General features: G+C 43.3%; 1 protein-coding gene across 1 annotated transcript in view; it reads left to right on the forward strand.

The window, feature by feature from the left end:
* The window catches only part of SYT9 (synaptotagmin IX), a 245027-nt gene that overhangs the window by 196468 nt on the left and 30795 nt on the right, over positions 1-17764 (forward strand). The window contains exon 6 of the mRNA XM_011954351.1: positions 2029-2158. Within this exon, the coding sequence (XP_011809741.1) occupies positions 2029-2158 (130 nt within the window). The remainder of the gene's footprint in view (positions 1-2028; positions 2159-17764) is intronic.

Below are 17764 nucleotides of genomic sequence, written 5' to 3' on the forward strand. Positions count from 1 at the left end.
TGTCAGGCAGTCCCCACTGCCCTTCGTTGGAAAGATTCCACTGAAAATGGCAGAATGATTACTTTAGCCAGACCATCAACATTTCTAAATACACAACTTCAATCTTTTTCCTTCTCGCAAGTATTTAATAAAAATTGTTTCCTTCCACTTAAGTCTGAAAGCAAACACAAAAATGTTCTCCTGAAAATGCTAGAATCAGTATGGATGACAAGGTACATTAAAATGTATAAGATGCTTGACTTTTTAATTAATACAGCACAGAAGAGATATTTATAGCCTACATTGTAGCCAATTGTGTATTTAAAGGACAGATTTGAAAAACAGTCATTTTAATATGCAAAGGAAGTACCAACAGGGAATTATACGTGTTAAACCAGTCATTAGACTGAAATGCAAAGTCTCTCTTTAATTGGAAACCTCCCACATGGTCTGGGCATATTATTTTAAAAAAATTATTCTGACTTCTAATATTATTTGTGACTAAGAATTTTCCCACATACCTCTGAAATATCAGGAAGCAGCTTCAGTGACCTGCACACTCTTTCCAGCAGATGCCTGCATGAAGCATGACAGTCTTCCAACCCAAGGAGCACGTGGATTGGCTCAGCTGCCCATGAGTGTGACAGCCCATGCTGAGCAGTAGACCTTGTCCCATCTCCTGTGGGCAAGAAACAACACCAATAGTGTCAGGCCCCAGTAGGGGACATTGTCCACCAACTGTGGAAGCCTAGGCCATCAATTTTTAAGCTATTGCCAAGTTTCCTGCATGGACAAATCTGATTATGTGAGCTCTGCCTTAATTTAATTCTCAGTAAACTCATGAATCTGGCCTGGAAAAATTCATGGCAGAATTCATGGGGCTTCTGCATGCATTTGATTTTAATGAGCAGGGACTCAAATATCCCTCACATGACCTCCCCACCCTCATCTTACCTTTATGCTCCATACACAAATAGGAGAAAAATCACTCATCTTTGCAGGAGGGAAAAAAAAAGAGAAAGTATGTGAGTTTGGATCCTATAGAATTAAAGAATTGGCCATATCAGTCCAGTTATACCAGGGACTTTTTAAAAAACTGCTAGGGAAAACAAAAATGGCTCAAAGCAGAGACCTACGTAGGGAAAGTTTCCGAAATATTAGCCTTGGCCGGGCACGGTGGCTCACACCTGTAATCCCAGCACTTTGGGAGGCTGAGGCAGGTGGATCATTTGAGGTTAGGAGTTCGAGACCAGCCTGGCCAACATGGTGAAACCCCGTCTCAACTAAAAAATGCAAAAATTGGCCAGGCATAGTGGCATGCACCTGTAATCCCAGCTACTTGGAAGCTGAGTCAGGAGAATTGCTTGAACCCGGGAGCTGGAGGTTGCAGTGAGCCGAGATCATGCCACTGCACTATAGCCTGGGCAACAGAGCGAGACTCCATTTCAAGAAAAAAAGGAAATATTAGCCTCAAGGTCAAAGGAGCTATGTATCTTTCTATAGTTGGGAAACTAAGTGGGCCAAAGAAGCTGAACTTAGAAGAAAAGAGGGACGAATGTAAGACAAATAACAGTCTTCTCTAAAGAGAGGGAGCAGGAAGATCTATGAGCTTCCTTCACTTACTCTACTTTGTGGGCTCAAGACCCATGGCTGCCAGACACAAAACTGCTCCCTCACCCATGCCTGGTTGCCTCTTGTGGGAGTTAGAGCAGCCATTATTGCAAGAAACTCTTTGCAGATGGCTTCCTCTTTATTATGTGGAGGCCAGCCTAGATCCAGAATGAGAGGTGGCATCCTTAGTGCAAATCATGGGGTTCTTCGAACAAGGTTCTTGGAAACAAGTTGACCCATGTCAGTGTTAGGACAGACAGGGTATATGTTAGATCCCAAGTTCTATTGGCCGTGAAGCTTAGCCTACAGTTTTAAGTGAGGAAATGAAGAAAAAAAAAAAAACACTACGTCCCCAATTCCTTCATCAGTTTAATTGAATAGCTGTTGATCTTACATACCAAAATTTTAAGAAAAAACTATTGTGGGCCATTTTCACAGTGTAGGTCACAATGAGATCATCGGCGTGTGTCAAGTAGGCAACGAGGCTGAGAGGCTGGGCAGAGACCACTGGAGTGAAATGTTGTCATATCCTCGGAAGCCCATTGCACACTGGCATTCCCTGGTGGAGGTAAGACCCTAATCCACATGCTCCACTTTACATAAGAGTAAATGCTTTAGTACTGAAATGCAGGAGCTGCCAAACATATGAGTGCACCAGGATCGATGTCATAGACAGGTTTTCCTGGTTGCATTTCCTGGGGCTGCTGGGACTTGCATTCAATTTGAGGCTGAATCTGTGCTTCCCACCAGTCTGGTAGGTTTTGGATATTGATCAGAGATCATCCCTCATTTTGATTGTGTTTTTAAAAGATCAAGATTCTGTGCTTCTGTGTTAAGGCTTTGGGTTGGTACTTGGAGGGCATCTGCAAGGTGTGGGTGAGTGTGGACTTTCAGGCCTTCATACAGTGACTTGAGACTGACTTTGGAAAAAACATGAGGCCTTGATTCTAAGACCAGCTCTGGCACCAACCTGTGATTCTGGGCAAGCTGGTCAGTATCAGGTTCAACTGCATATAATAAAAACCAAAACTGCAAAAATTAAAAACAAATGAAATGAAAATTTATTTCTGTCTCTTATATACAAAAAAGTCTAGAGGAAGGCAGTCTGGGATATCTTAGCAGCTCCATGATCAACAAGAGACCTAGACTTCTATCTTTCTGCCTCACTGTCCCAGTGTGGCTTTGTTCCTTGAAGTACCCTCATTATACGATATGGCTGCTAAGCTCCAACCACTGCATATTTTCTAGGCCACAAAAATGTGCAAAAGGGGAAGAGCCAAAAGGGCACACATTCCCTTTTTAAGGATTCTCTTTGAATTCTCATGCAACACTGCTACTTACATTTAGTTTAGTCACAAAACTTAGTCACGTGGACATGTCAAATTGCAGGGAATAGGTAGAAGTGTAATCCTTTTGTTGGGTGTCAATGTGTCCAACTAAAAACGAGGGTTCTGTTTGCATAGAATAACAGGAGAGTGAAAACCTGAAGGCAATTGGCCATCATTCTGCCACTCACATCGTCATTCATTCACTCCCTCCCCCTTTACTTCTCATTCATTCTTCCCCCACTTATCTTTGCTCATTGATTCACTCTCTTATTTATTCACTAACTCGTTCTCTCAAAAATAATTTGCACTCCCTAAGTAACATTTCTGAGGGTCAAATGCTATAATAGCTACAGAGAATACAGATGAGAATAAGAAACAGTCCTTTCCCTTGTAGAACTTACAGACTGTAAAATAAACAAAAGATGACATGTAAACTAATCACTGAGAGACACAAATGTAAGCATTTCCATCCATATAAAGTGCTACAAAAGTGCAAAGGAGAGAGACGTTTATTGTGCTTAGAGGAGACTGTAAAGCATCTCTCCTTCATGCTCTCAATAAGTAAAGAGAACTAAGCCCCCAGGAATTGGAAAACCAGGAAGGCAGCAGCAGTTATTTACTGAGGACACATGGGTTCCAGGCAGAGAACTTTCCACTGTTCTCCTGGTGCAGGCAGCTCCATTCCATGCAAAGCCATCTGAGGGGCCAAGACTAGAGCCTCACCCAGTATGGGCCCCCTGCCATTGATAGTCAGGTGAGTCTGGTTGAAGTGAACACAGGGCAGTTGTGGAGAGACAGAGAGGTCCCAAACCCAGACAGGGGAACCAAGGGACATCTTTGTTGGAGGTGGTGCAGGAAGGAGAAGGGCAAGACAGGGTTTATGGATTCTAACTATCAGGGCACCAAGATGTATTCAAGAAGAGCCTAAGGCCCCCTAATTTGCAGGTTCCTAAGGATAGTTCTGCCCCTGGGCCATAGGAGCAAAAATCATTCTTTTCTAGACTCAAAATTAATCCCTAAAGGAGACCCACAGGATCTATGAGCCACTTGAGAAGGAGCTGGGCACTAGTGTCCACTGAACTATACCTCACTTCTTCAGCTCCTGGTGGAATTCTCAAAGGAGTCCATCTGCGGGCTCATTAAATTTTGGGGGCTTGTCACTAGCAGTGGCATTTAGAAGAGTTGTAATAGACTTTTTGCACCCTTATGAGCCATTGCTGATTTTAATTCTTATTTGTAATTAGTAGTATCAGAGAGTATTAAAGTTCTGTGCTTCTCAGGAAACAGGAAATGAGAAAGGAGTAAGGATGAGGCGTGTGGTGTAGGGCTGAGAGATAAGCCCTGATTCGTGCACAAGCAGTTTTTTTCGGTGACCTAGGCAGGGGAGTAGCCCTGGGCAGAGTGTTGCACATGGGCCCCTGAGTGGCATTATATGCATGTGTTACACAAAGGAGAGTGCAGGGAGCAGGCCTTGGAGGCCTTTTCCTTCATGGCTGAGAAGAAGTGTGGTATAAATTCATTCACCTGAGAGATATTCCTTAAACCCCAAACACTCAGCTTTTTGGAAATCTGTGCTCCACAGTTATGTAACCGAAAAGTAAATGCCATTAGGGTTAAACCACTGAAACTTAGAAGTCATTTGTTACAGTGGCTAAAATTACTTTGGCCAATACAATGGTCATTTCTCAACTGTTACAGCAGAACTAAGGAAATGAAATGCCTGCACAGCTTATATGAAGGACAAACCTTCATATAAGCAGAGGGAGGGCAAACCTTCACGTAAGCAGAGGCAGAGGGAGGCTGCCTCTTCCCTGTTGCTTCCTGTCTCTTTGAAGTACACGTCCAGGACTCCAGATCCATCCTGAGAGAGGAAATGATGTTTTTTCTTTTAAAAGTGAACGTTGAGCTCGCAGAATTGGGGCAATGGTACCAGATGAGATGAAAAACAGTATTGGAGAGGTTGGCCATACTTCGTTAGCAACTGTAAGGATGGAGGAGGCAACAGGCAGAGTGGCCAGAAACATTCACTTTGGAGGTGGAAGGACCTACATTTTAATTGCTGTCCTGCCACTCACTAGATGTTTGTTTTTCCCCTTCTGAACCTCAGTGTTCACATCTGTAAAGTGGCCATAACATTTCCTCTCTCACAAGAGGGATGGTGAGGATTAAACAATGAAATGCAGCATTGTAGCTGATGTATATATAGTAAACACTCAGTAAAGTTTTCAGTTACAGTTGTTATTATATATGCCCCAGATTCTGAGGGGCTGCTGTGTGTCCTTATGGGACTATGTCCTATGAAGAAATATCATCCATGTGTGTCATAGAGAATAAGAGAAAGGCCAGGAATCCACCACTCCTGCACCCCAGTGAGCCATCATCTCAGATCGGAGGAAGGGGTCATCCAGTACTTGGCTAAACACAGATGTACATATTTAAGTTTTGTTTCTTTTCCTCTTTTTCTTGGTCTTAAAGACAAGCTGCTGTTATGCTCTCTAAGAACCTTTTAAATGTCTGCTTTAAAACAAAAACCAGCAATTAAATCTCAGTGCTCATGATAACAGAGTATGTGAGGGTGCACTCATGAGCATGTGTGTATGGAAGACAGAGAGAGAGGGAGAGAGAACGAAGATGGGGGTACTGGGATTTAGCATGGAGGGAGGCTGGCCTCACAGAAGCTCTTCACTGCTGAGGAATTGGTTAGGTCTAAACTCTGAGCCCTGCAGAGATCTGTCAACCTGCTCAAGGTTGCGTCCAATACACCCTGACCTTGCCAGGGCAGGTGGCAGATGGAATCTTCAAAGCCAGTGAGTTCAAAAATCCGTTTCTCTCACAGGGATTCTGGATGACTTCACTGCACACTCAAAGGTCAGCCAGTAGGACTCCCTTTACTCCCCATGATGTTAAAGGTTTGGAAAGCTGTGAAAACTCCCCCGAGCAGACTGCCTGGGGTTTAGGGATCAGAGCACCCCCTTCACAGGGCCTCAGATGACAGAGCTCTAAGAGCTCCCTTCACTCGGCACCCTACTCCACCAATTCAAGAGAAGATGGTGTTGGCCTGGCCATATCGCAACACCTTTCCTACCCTCCTGTATGTCAAGATGACCAACATCATGAGCCTCATGGAGAATAATAGGACATAGTTCCAAGTTTTCATCGCTTCCCTGTGTAGTGCCGTGTAACATCTGTTGTATGAATAAGTACTAATCTTGGTTTGGTGGGAAGAACAGACACAGATACTATGTGGTTAAATGAAATTTCACTTTTCTAAAATACAGAAGAAAGAGAATCCAACCAGAATATATAGTCAAGATCAGCAATATTATTCTAATAGGCATAGGTGTAAGATTCCAAACACCAAAGTTCTATTCAAGGCATGGCCCATTTTGGATGTCTTCCTCACTCCAAGCTCAGCCTTTGTACATACACATACATACAGCTACAAAATTCTGCATGTCTGACTGTCTGCTGGGACCAGCTCATTGAGACTCCTGGCCCTCTTCAACTCAGGACTACATAATGCCAAGCATAACCAGGGGGCAGTTATGGTACAATATGCCCAGACATAAACAGAGCCCTCATTTATCACCCTCAGCATCCAGAAGGGTATAAATGTAGACTCAAAGGACTACAGCAACTGTCAGTTTTACCCAGACTTGTCTTGGAGTTACACAAGTAGCCCCTGTAAACCATCTCTAGATATTATCTATCGATTGTCCAGCAGGGCCTATCTGGATTCTTGGAGGTCCACATATTCCCAGGAGAATGTATCTGATTGCCCAAGATTTGATTAGGTGTCCATCCTGGTGCAATTTGCTGCAGGTCTGGGGTCATGAAAATGTGACCTGGTACCCACCTCAGCAGGAATTTTGGGAATAGACTTCTTGAGAAGAGTCCTCACAGGACAGGGGAATTGTCTAAAATGAATGTGAATGACTGCTTCCCAAAGGAATTTAAAGTGAGAGCCTTTAGCACTATGGCCAAATTGTTATTCACAACAGATTTAGGAAAGGAGTACCTCACCAGGAAAGATGGGAGTGGGGAGAGGATGGGGTGACTGGGAAAAGCCACGTAGGAAATCAGGCTCCTATCAAGGGGATTTGGGTGTGTTGTAGGGCTTGGGTCTTGTTGAGAACCAGATTAGCAGGGAAGAAGACTGAGACATGAAAAAAAGAAAAGCATGGACTGAAACACACAATGGGGAAAGTCCTAGAAGGTGCTGCTACTCAGCAAGCATTAAGGCACCCAAGACTGCAGGTCTTTGGAAACACCTGAATTCCAGACCCCTGTCATTTGGTGTGGAACCAAGGCTGGCAATTCCATGCATTGCCCTCTGAAGGAGTGGCTTATGGGCTAGGTAAATAAACACAGCAAAAGCCTAATATGTGTGTTAAGGGATGGCAAAAGAGAAGTGAGCAGTCAGGACGTGGAGGGCTATATGCTGCTGCAACATCTTGCCCATATTATGAGGTGCTCCCCCCATATAGTCCAGCATCATGTCTTAGTGTCTCTGAGAACAAAATTTTTGTTATGAATGAAAATAGAAAAAACAAGAAACATTTAAATCACGTTAAAATAGGGCAAGAAAACATAAATTTCTTAATTATCTAAAAGGATACATACCATCTTGGTAAGAAACAGTAAGGGGAAAATGAACTTTATCTTGCTAATTAGTAGTTCTTAGTCTTTTCCAGGTTATGTCAGTCTCTTTGGGTTAATTATTTTCTCTTCTTCCTGGGAGTCTCCTCTCTCCTTCCTCCCTCCCAGCTAGGTATAGGAAGTACGAAGGCCACCTCGTGGCATTGACTGGCACTGTGCATATTGTTCTGCTTGTCTTTGGGCATCAGACTTCATCATCACTGCCTCTGCTGCTGAGGATCTTGGCTGGTGTAACTGTGGGCTATTGTCTCAGCATAGAAACTTGGCCATCTTGAGGCTGATGAGGCCCCACATCAGCTATTGAAGTCCCTGTGGATTCCCGGGGGTGGGTAGCACCTCCCAGTCAATGCTTGGCCTGGGAGCTTTTCTTTGCAGCACTTAATACAGAGTCATTCCCCACTTGGTGGAATTCCCTGAAATTCTAACAACCAATACTCTCACACCCTTCGGGCATTTGGGCACACAAGGGAGCCACAGGAGACTCAGTGCCATCACAGGCATCCTGTTCATGCCTATAAAGTTACATGGTCATTTCTACATTGTTCCTCTAGCCTGTGTTGGCCCAGGGGTCAAGTTTGCCTTCAGCTTCCCCCTCAATCCATCTGAACTTGGGGTTTCAAGCCTGGATGGTAAAGCCAGAACCTCTCCTCCTCTCTTCTCTGTATCTCTTCTGCCAAAGACTCTCTGCTTCCTCTTCCTGTCTGGTGGAAACACTATATATCCTAGCATGATTTCTCTCTACCTATGTCTCATGCTCAGACCTCCAAGGTTTCCTCTCAACATGTAAGGAAACATTTGAAATTTGGATCCCATTTTTCTCAACAAGGCCTGGCTTTAAGATAAAGTTACATAGTCATTTCTACATGTAACATGAAATAAGATACTTATTTCATAGGGGACTAGCTGATCATTTGCCTTGAGTTATCAGCCCTCAGCTTCCTATAATATATGGCATGTATTCAATGCATGGGACAACATGATTTACAGACAATAAGAACATTATTTCTGTTACATAGGTATTGAATTAGCATTTGTTGAATAAATGAAAAAATAAAAAGAATGAATGTGATATATATAAAATGAATTGGGTTCCCTTCATTCTAAATTTCCAGAATTCTCCATGCAGCGGAGTACACAGTAGAAGTCAGTTCAGACAAGGTATAAAAAGGTATTGAGAATGGATTTGTATTAGGCTGTTCAAATGGAGATGGCCCTTATTAAGCTCCAAGTTTTAATTGCCTTTTCTCTATTGAGGAGAAGAATATGAAAAGGGATCATTTCCTCCCTTGGTTCCAGTGAACTGCCACGTAATGACAATGGCTTTGCATTTTTGAATAACGAGAAATATTCAGAACTGAGGCCCCTTAGCGAATCATGAGGGTCCCCCTGTACTTGATGTGGGCAGCCAAGTCCTAGAGCACTCAATATCTCCTTTCATAAGAGAGAAGAAACACACAGAGATCCCAATGGTGAATGGCAGACTGCTGTCCCCTGAGTGAAAACTGATCAGGAGGTGACAAGGACTTTAACCCACAAGTTGACCTTTCTCACTAGGAATATATTTTAGCAGCAGTTTTATACAAGGTAATGCTTTGCCCCACCTACCCGTGAAGATAAAGAAGAGAAAAATAATATGACTGGGGTATTTTTTGACAAAATGAAGAAATTATTCTTCAGATTTTGTTGTAAAATTAAACTATTTTGAATGGTGAGATTTAGCGTGCCAGCATGCATAAACACCTGCAGGGACGCTGAAGCAAAACTGATTGCCGAGAACATAAAAATGTACTGCAAGTTTGGGAGCTGAAAAACGTTAACAGACCTGTTAGAATTTGTATCAATTGCTATAAGTGGCCAGAATGCTGTTTGGACAAGCAGGTAGTGTTAGTATTAGTGGGGCATTGTGTTTCCAGCTGGTAGAGGTTATGGCTAACAAACAAAGCCAGAGTCATTCAGACCTTCCCAAGTAAATCTTCTTTCTTGTATTGAATTATCTGTAGAAAAAAAGAGAGAGAGACGGTAGGCATTTTCTCATCTTTATCAGGGATGGGTGACTTTTGTGACTTTTCTGAAGGTTTGTAGAGATAGTAATCATACAAAACATAGGAGTACTTAGGGTAAACACTAGAGGTATAAAAGATAATGACAATGTGGTAGAAAATAACATTTCCGCCTGAAGAGAAAGTCAACTGCATCTTGACTCTCCTCTCATTCACAGATGACCTTGCTCCAGTAGTCACTGCCTTGGAGCATCCCTGCTGCACACTTGAATAGCTATTAAATAGGAAGGTGGATGACAGTGGGCTTGAGCCATCAGCTGTCTCCGTCTCCAGGGATGGCATTCAGAGGTGATTTTAAGGTGATAGGCCAATTCTTTCCCCGCAGATGAAATGAACCAGAATGGTTTATGCCACTCTCTGAAAGAAACACACTCCCTCCTCATAGTCTGGTGAGAGGAAGACTATTCCCTCCTGGGGAATGGGGCCTGGGGCAAAGGTGGTGTCCCTGGCAGAGGACATTCAGGAAGACCACAGCTCCTGGATATGAATCTTTCAGAAGATGCACCTGTCAAATGCTGTCTTCCAAACATTACCAGAACAACCTATTGATAAGACAAAGCTGAGTTTATTGCTTTCCCAGGTAATGGAAGGGGAAGGGCAGAGTCTTATTTATTGAGACTTTGAAGTGTGGTTTAAGGTGGGTCTCTCCATGCGATGAGGGAGATGAAGTGGGGGGATGGGGACCTTGGTTAGCATTGGATCAGTGTCATGATACAATAGCTGAGGTGGAAGAGCAAGTTGACGATTTTGAGCCTGGGATTCAAAGAGTCTTGGGGTGTAAACTGTTGATGCTTCCTAAGAAATAGAAATTGGGAAGTCCCATGAGTGAATACTTAAGTTGTAGTAATGAAGAGAGTAGACTAGTACAGCCAAGTTAATCGAGGGTCTATGTGGGGATAGGTGGTTTTAGTACTCACACTCCAGCAACAAAAAGCAGAAGGGAACCTCACAAAAGATCCTGCCCAGTCCTGTGGGGACCCATACACCGACAGTGTGAATATTTATTAGTTGCCTCCTCAACATCAAGCCCCCTTTCTGATGGCCCTGATTTCTGATTAATGATTCTAGGGAGCCTGGCTCCATCCTTGTCTCTGGTGACAGTATGTGTGACTTAGTTTCACGCTAAACCTGTCAAGCTAACCATAGGGATTACCACTGCATGCGCTGATTCAGTCCAACAGTATTATAAAACATTTGGTGTGAATGTTTGGACAAAGATGCTCTCTCTTTCTTGGTGGATATAAACAAAGCACTATATACCCTGGGAGCAGCTGTGGCTTCTTTGGATCTTTATAGAAGATCCAGGTTTAGGGAGAAACCAAGCCCATAGATACAAAGAAACCAGACTCTCAGTCATGTGGTTGAGCTCCTGAATCAAACCTCTCCCAAACATAGCGTTACCTCTGGCCTTTATAAGTATGTAGATGTATAAATTCCCTTTGTTGTGTAAGCAGTAATAAGCAGAATTTCTCTTATTTGAAATGAAAAACATCTTATTTAGGATATAGGTGAACACTCACACTGCCCCAGGTGGTGTTCTCTGGGAGTGAAGAGAACCATTCCCAAAGCTGTTGCGAGATCAGCTCTTCTGCCTGGCTCACTGTGGTATGTCCAATACCTAACAAAGTGTGTAGCAACAGTAGACTCCCATTAAAGTTTTCCTAATGGAGTGAATTATTAATGTTCAGATAATTAACTTGTGTGTCAAAACAAGCATGGTGAAAAGAGGGACACTTGGCTCTCAATGACATACAAATATTATATAAGATTAAGAAAAAAACTGCTTCCCTTTTGCATTTATATGTTATTCAAATTCTACATGGAGTCTCAGGGCCTGTGGGAAGCTCTTCATTTTATAATCACTCCCTTGAGCTGATAAAGGCACAGTTCCTCAGGAGTGAAGATTAGTCACATACCTAATCTTTCCCTTCAATTGACCTTTCCCTTCAATGTCTTATGTGATGTACTGCAATTCATTCATTGAGAAAAAAAATGAAAATCTATACTCTTTTAACAACAATAATTTTAGCAATTGTATTATTTTTATTTCTACATTATCTATTTTTATGGAAAACTCAAATGTATCTTTAAAGTCTTCAGTCAGTGGTGGTAGACTTACATATTTTTTCACACCTTAGATAAAATTCAGGATATAAAATGTGATGATACTGATAATCAAAATGCTTGAAATAAAGAAAAGAGGCTTTCTACAAAGCAAGGGGAACTTTATAATTCATTGAGAAATCACACAATGCAATTGTAACTTTTAGGTATATGGTACACTACGGTGAGTTATACTCAAATTATCAGAAACAGAAGCAGTTATGAATAAGGCAGGAAAACAATGGGGTGATTTTTTCCTTCATAGCTCAGGATCTGAATGATGTGTGCTTAGATGCTTTGCATGTTAATAGTAAGTGTTCGTATTAATAAAGTTTACTAAAGAGCGGTCGTAAAACCAATTAATATAGTTTAAATATTTGTCCCTGCCCAAATCTCATGTTGAATTGTAATCCCCAAAGCTGGAGGTGGGGCCTGATGGGAGGTGTTTGGGTCATATCCATCATGGCTTGGTGCTGTCCTCTTGATAGTGAGTTCTTGCAAGATCTGGTCATTTAAGTGTGTGGAACCTTCAATCCTGCCTTGCTTCTGCTCTGCCAAGTGAGATGCTGGCTCTTCCTTTGCCTTCTACCATGAGTAAAAACTTCCTGAGGCCGCACCAGAAACCAAGCAGATGTCTGTACCAAGCTTTCGGTATAGCCTTAAGAACTATAAGCCAATTAAACCTCCTTTCTTTATAAATTACCCAGCCCCAGGTATTTCTTTATAGCAATACAAGAAAAGCAGTACCAGAAGTGAAGTGGGATATTGCAATAAAGATACTTGAAAATGTGGAAGCAGCTTTGGAATTGGGTAATGGACCAAGGCTGGAAGAGTTTGGAGGGCTTACAAGAAGACAGAAAGACAAGAGAAAGTTTGGAACTTCTTAGAGACTGGTTAAATGATTTGTGACCAATATGCTGATAGTAATAGGGACAGTGAAGTCCAGACTGATGAGACCTCAGGTGGAAATGAGGGTCTTATTGGGAACAAGAGCAAGGGTCATCTCTGTTATGCTTTAGCAAAGAACTTGGTTGTGTTGTGTCCCTGCTCTAGGGATTTGTGGGAGTTTGCACATGAAAGTGATGATCTAGAGTATCTGGCAGAAGAAATTTCTAAGCAGGAAAGCATCCCAGATTTGGCCTCGCTGCTTCTGACAGCCTAAGGAATGACTTAAAGTTGGAACTTACATTTAAACAGGAAGCAGAGTGTAAAAGTTTGGAAAATTTGCAGCCTATCATGTGGCAATAAAAGAAAAGGCTTTTCAAGACAGAAATTCAAGCAAGCTGTGGAGCAACCACTTGCTAGAGATACTGGCATAACTAAAAGGGAGTCAGGTGCTAACATCCAAGACAATGGGAAAAAGACCTCAAAGGCATTTCAGAGACCATGGCGGCAGCCCCTCTCATTACAGGTTCAGAGACCTAAGAGGGATGAATGGTTTTCTGGGCCAGGACCAGGGCCCCACTGCCCTGTGCAGCCTCAGGACACTGCTCCCCCCATCTCTGCTGCTCCAGCTCTAGCCATAACTCAAAGGGGCCCAGATACACCTCCAGCTGCTACTTCAGAGAATGCAAGCCATAAGCTTGAGCAGCTTCCCTGTGGCATTAAGCCTGCAGATGCTTAACTGTGGGTACAAGAGTGAAGGTTTAGCAGCTTCTGTCTAGATTTCAGAGGATGTATGAGAAAGCCTGAGTGCCTAGGCAGAAGCCTGCTGCAGGGGCTGAGCCCTCCCAGAGAACCTCTACTAGGGCAGTGCCAAGGGAAAATGTGGGATTGGAGGTCTCACGCAGAGTCCCCACAGGGGCAGTGTCTAGGGGAACTATGAGAAGGGGGCCACCATCCCCCAGACCTCAGAATGGTAGATCCACTGACAGCTTGCACCCTGTGCCTGAAAAAGCCACAGGCACTCAACCCCAGCTCATGAGAGCAGCCTTGAGGGAGGAACCCTGCAAAACCACAGGGGCAGAGTTGCCCAAGGCCTTGGGGGCCCACCCTTTGCGCCAGTGTTTCCTGAATATGGGACATAGAGTCGGGGATTATTTTGGAGCTTTAAGATTTAACAACAGTAAGGCATGGTGGCTCATGCCTATAACCCCAGCACTTTGGGAGGCCAAGGTAGGTGGATCACTTGAGGTCAGGAGTTCGAGACCAGCCTGGACAACATGGTGAAACCCTGTCTCTACTAAAAATACAAAAATTAGCTGCGTGTGGTGGCAGGTGCCTTCAATCCCAGCTACTCGGGAGGCTGAGGCAGGAGAATCACTTGAACGCAGGAGGCAGAGGTTGCAGTGAGCTGAGATTGTGCCATTGCACTCCAGCCTGGGCAACAAGGCTGGAGTTTTTTTTTTTTTTTTTTTTTTAAAATAATGACTGCCCTGCTGGGTTTCAAACTTGCATGGAGCCTCTAGCCCCCTTTCTTTTGGCCAATTTCTCCCTTTCGGAATGGGAATGTTTATCCAATGCTTGTACCTCTATTGTATCTTAGAAGTAAATGACTTGATTTTTTATTTTACAGGCTCATAAGTAGAAGGCACTTGCCTTGTCTCAGATGAGACTTTGGACTTTGAACTTCTGAATTAATGCTGGAATGACCTAAAGACTTTGGGGGATTATTGGGAAGACATGGTTATATTTTGCAGTATGGGAAGAACATGAGATTTGGAAGGGGTTGGAGTGGAATTATATAGTTTAAATATTTGTCCCTGCCCAAATCTCATGTTGAATTGTGAACCCTAATGTTGGAGGTAGGGCCTGGTGAGAGATGTTTGGATAATATCCCTCATGGCTTGGTGTTGTCTTCATGCTAGTGAGTGAGTTCTTGCAAGATCTGGTTTAAAAGTGTGTGGCACCTCCAACCCCCTTGTTCCTGCTCTGCCATTTGCCACACTGGCTCTCCATTTGCCTTCTGCCATAAGTAAAAGCTTTCTGACACCTCCCCAGAAGCCAAGCAGATGTAAGTGTCATGCTTCCTGTATAGCCCTCAGAACTGTGAACCAATTAATCTACTTTTCTTTATAAATTATCCAGTCTTGGAGTATTTGTTTATAGCAATGTGAGAATGGACTAATATACCAATCAAGAAAGTAATACCAGCCGAAGGGATTAAGATTGACTTTAAATTTTAAAATATGAACATTCTGAATTTTTTTTTCCTGTTATTAATGCTTAATGAAGTCCTGGAAATGGGAATGGAGAAGTGGATCCAAATACATCCACATCTACTTGTGCTTTCTGCTGGGCCTTATCTGCAGTCTCTCTCTGCTATGGTCTGAGTGCTTGCATCCTCCCAAAATTCATATGTTGAAACCTAATCCCCAGTGTGGTAGTATTAAGAGGTGGGAAACAATTAGGTTATGAGGGCTCTGCCTTCATGAATGGGATTATAGTGCCCTTATAAAAGGGGCCCAAGGAAGCTTGTTTGCCCCTTCTACCATGTAAGGACAGAGAATGATGGCCCCATCCATGAGAGCTAGCACTCACCAGACACCAAATCAGCTAGCTCCTTATCTTGGACTTTCCAGCCTCAAGGACTGTGAGCAATAAATTTCTGTCATTTATAAATTATCCAATCTAAGATATTTTGTTACAGTAGCCCAAAAGGACTAAGACATCCCCCTTAATGACTGGAGTCAGAATCACATCAAGAAATAAGGCTGAGTTGGAGCCAGCAACATTTATTTGCAAGAGAAAGACAGGAATTGGACTGGCTGCAGAGAGGTCCACAGACTCAGAGACCATCCACCTCAGCTATAGCACAAGGCTCAGTACTGTATTTCCAGTGTTAGGGCTCAGCACTGTATTTCCAGTGTTAGTGCTATTCTCAATTCTGTCCCTAGTTCTTGCTACTGAGGAACTCCATACACAGCAGGACAGTCTTTTGCTGTGCCATGAATTCAAACACAATCTGTAAAGACAGTTAAGGAAGCTACGCCTGTGCTTGGGCGCCTTAGAGAACTGTTGGCTTGAAGTAATAAGAGAAATGTCTGGGCTGGGTAGTCCTCAAAGACTCCCTTGTGGTTCAAGATAACAAAATATAAAGGCTGAGCATCTCGTGCTCCCAGCCTAGTTCTAGAAGCATCTATGGAGGGATAGTGAGTGGGGCTCTCTATGGCAGTGATTGCCTCTAATGAAGGAACCAAAAGCCAGGCAGGGATTAGGGTGGGCTTCTGGTTTTAGAAAACATGATGGTAGAGCTCTTCATAGGAAGTTTTTAAGATCAAGGTAGGAGCCTGCTTGTAGGATCCTAGCCTGGCAGTCTGGATCAGCCTGGCAGTAGAGGTAAAGGGTGTGGAAGCTGGACTCACTTTGGCACACAAGGTCCAGGAATGAGTTGACAACCAGGGCCCTGTGGCTATGGAAGATTGTATCACATGACCCCAAAGCATGGCAGAGCAGCCAGGGGAGCAGTTCTGCCTCTCTACCTTGGGCCTGCAGGGTGACATCAACATTGATAACATTGAAGGCATGATGTTGTCAATATTTATTACAAGCACACTTGTAATCTTAAATTTGCCCTTTATCCTAGCCTCTATGGTGCCTATTGTATTTATGGGTGAGTAGTTGGAGGTGACAGAATATATATAACCTTTCAGCTGCATTTAAGATTTTATGTTTCTTAAAGTTACAGAAAGTTTGTTCCCAGGATTAGGGCTAATGACTCTTCTCCTGCTCCTTACAGATAATGTGGCACTTCCATTGCCTAGTATGGAACCAATATATCACACGAATGTGTGCTTACCTAGAACTAGTCTTATATCAGGAATGAGGATCCAGGGATCCTTGCAAAGAAAGAAGTAATAATTCAGAGAAACCCTACACTCTCAGGATAGGAAGGGGGAAAATCAAGGATCCTGCCATCAACCAAATGGTTTGAGTCCAGGCAGAATCTAAACCATCACTCACAGTGTGCCATCCACTCCGGCACCCACCCTCCTGATTCTTTTGCAGGTCAGCAGCATGAAAGAGTTAATAGCAAAGGCCATAAGAAATTTACTCACTATTATAGAGAAATCACTTTTAGTTCAGTTGCTGCTGCCAGAGGAGATACTTGATAGCAAGAGAGGAAATAATAAGGAAGAAAAGGACTTTTGAATCACATGACAGTCTTCAAGGACTACTCAGCCCAGATGTTTCTCTTATTGCTTCAAGCCAATAATTCCCTAAAGCCCCCAAGCACAGATGTAGCTTCCTTCACTCTCTTTACAGATTGTGTTTGAATTCATGGCAGACCAGGAGACTGTCCTGCTGAGTATGGACTTCCTCAGTAGCAGGAACTAGGGACAGAATTAAGAATGATATAACATATGTGAAAGAACTGAAATAACTGTATTCCATAACTGGAAATACAGTGCTGAGCCCTGTGCTGTAGCTGAGGTGGATGGTCTCTGCACTTTAAAAGACTGATATAGCTTCTTGATTAGAAAATCAGCCGAAAGTCTGGGCGCAGTGACTCATGCCTGTAATCCCAGCACTTTGGGAGGCCACAGTGGGTGGATCACTTGAGGTCAGGAGTTCAAGACCAGCCCAACTAACATGGTGAAACCCTGTTTGTACTAAAAATACAAAAATTAGCTGGGCATGGTGGTGCACGTCTGTCATCCCAGCTACTTGGGAAGCTGAAGCAGGAGAATTACATGAACCCAGGAGGCAGAGGTTGCAGTGAGCCAAGATTGTGCCATTGCACTCCAGCCTGGGCAACAGAGCCAGACTTCATCTCAGAAAAAGAAAAAAAAAATCAGCTGAAAAGACCAGAAGAGAACTCCATGAGACAGGGAATAATGGTGAGCCAGGACTATTATAGGAGAAACAGATCTGGGCCAGATTCAGGACTTCACGCATTCCAATTTTAGAGAGGAGGGCTTGGAAGTTAAGGACTGAGCCCTTCCACCATCACTACCCACTCCATGCTAAGAGAACATTAGGTGGCCTCTGTGTTTAAGACACTGTGTTGCTGAGCAGGACATGCTTGCTCTTGAGGTGGGAAGGGAGGTAGGTTACATAAGGTTCCTTCCAGGCAGTAAAGAA

This window comes from Colobus angolensis, unplaced genomic scaffold, assembly GCF_000951035.1.
Source record: "Colobus angolensis palliatus isolate OR3802 unplaced genomic scaffold, Cang.pa_1.0 Scaffold381, whole genome shotgun sequence".
Taxonomy (NCBI): Eukaryota; Metazoa; Chordata; class Mammalia; order Primates; family Cercopithecidae; genus Colobus; species Colobus angolensis.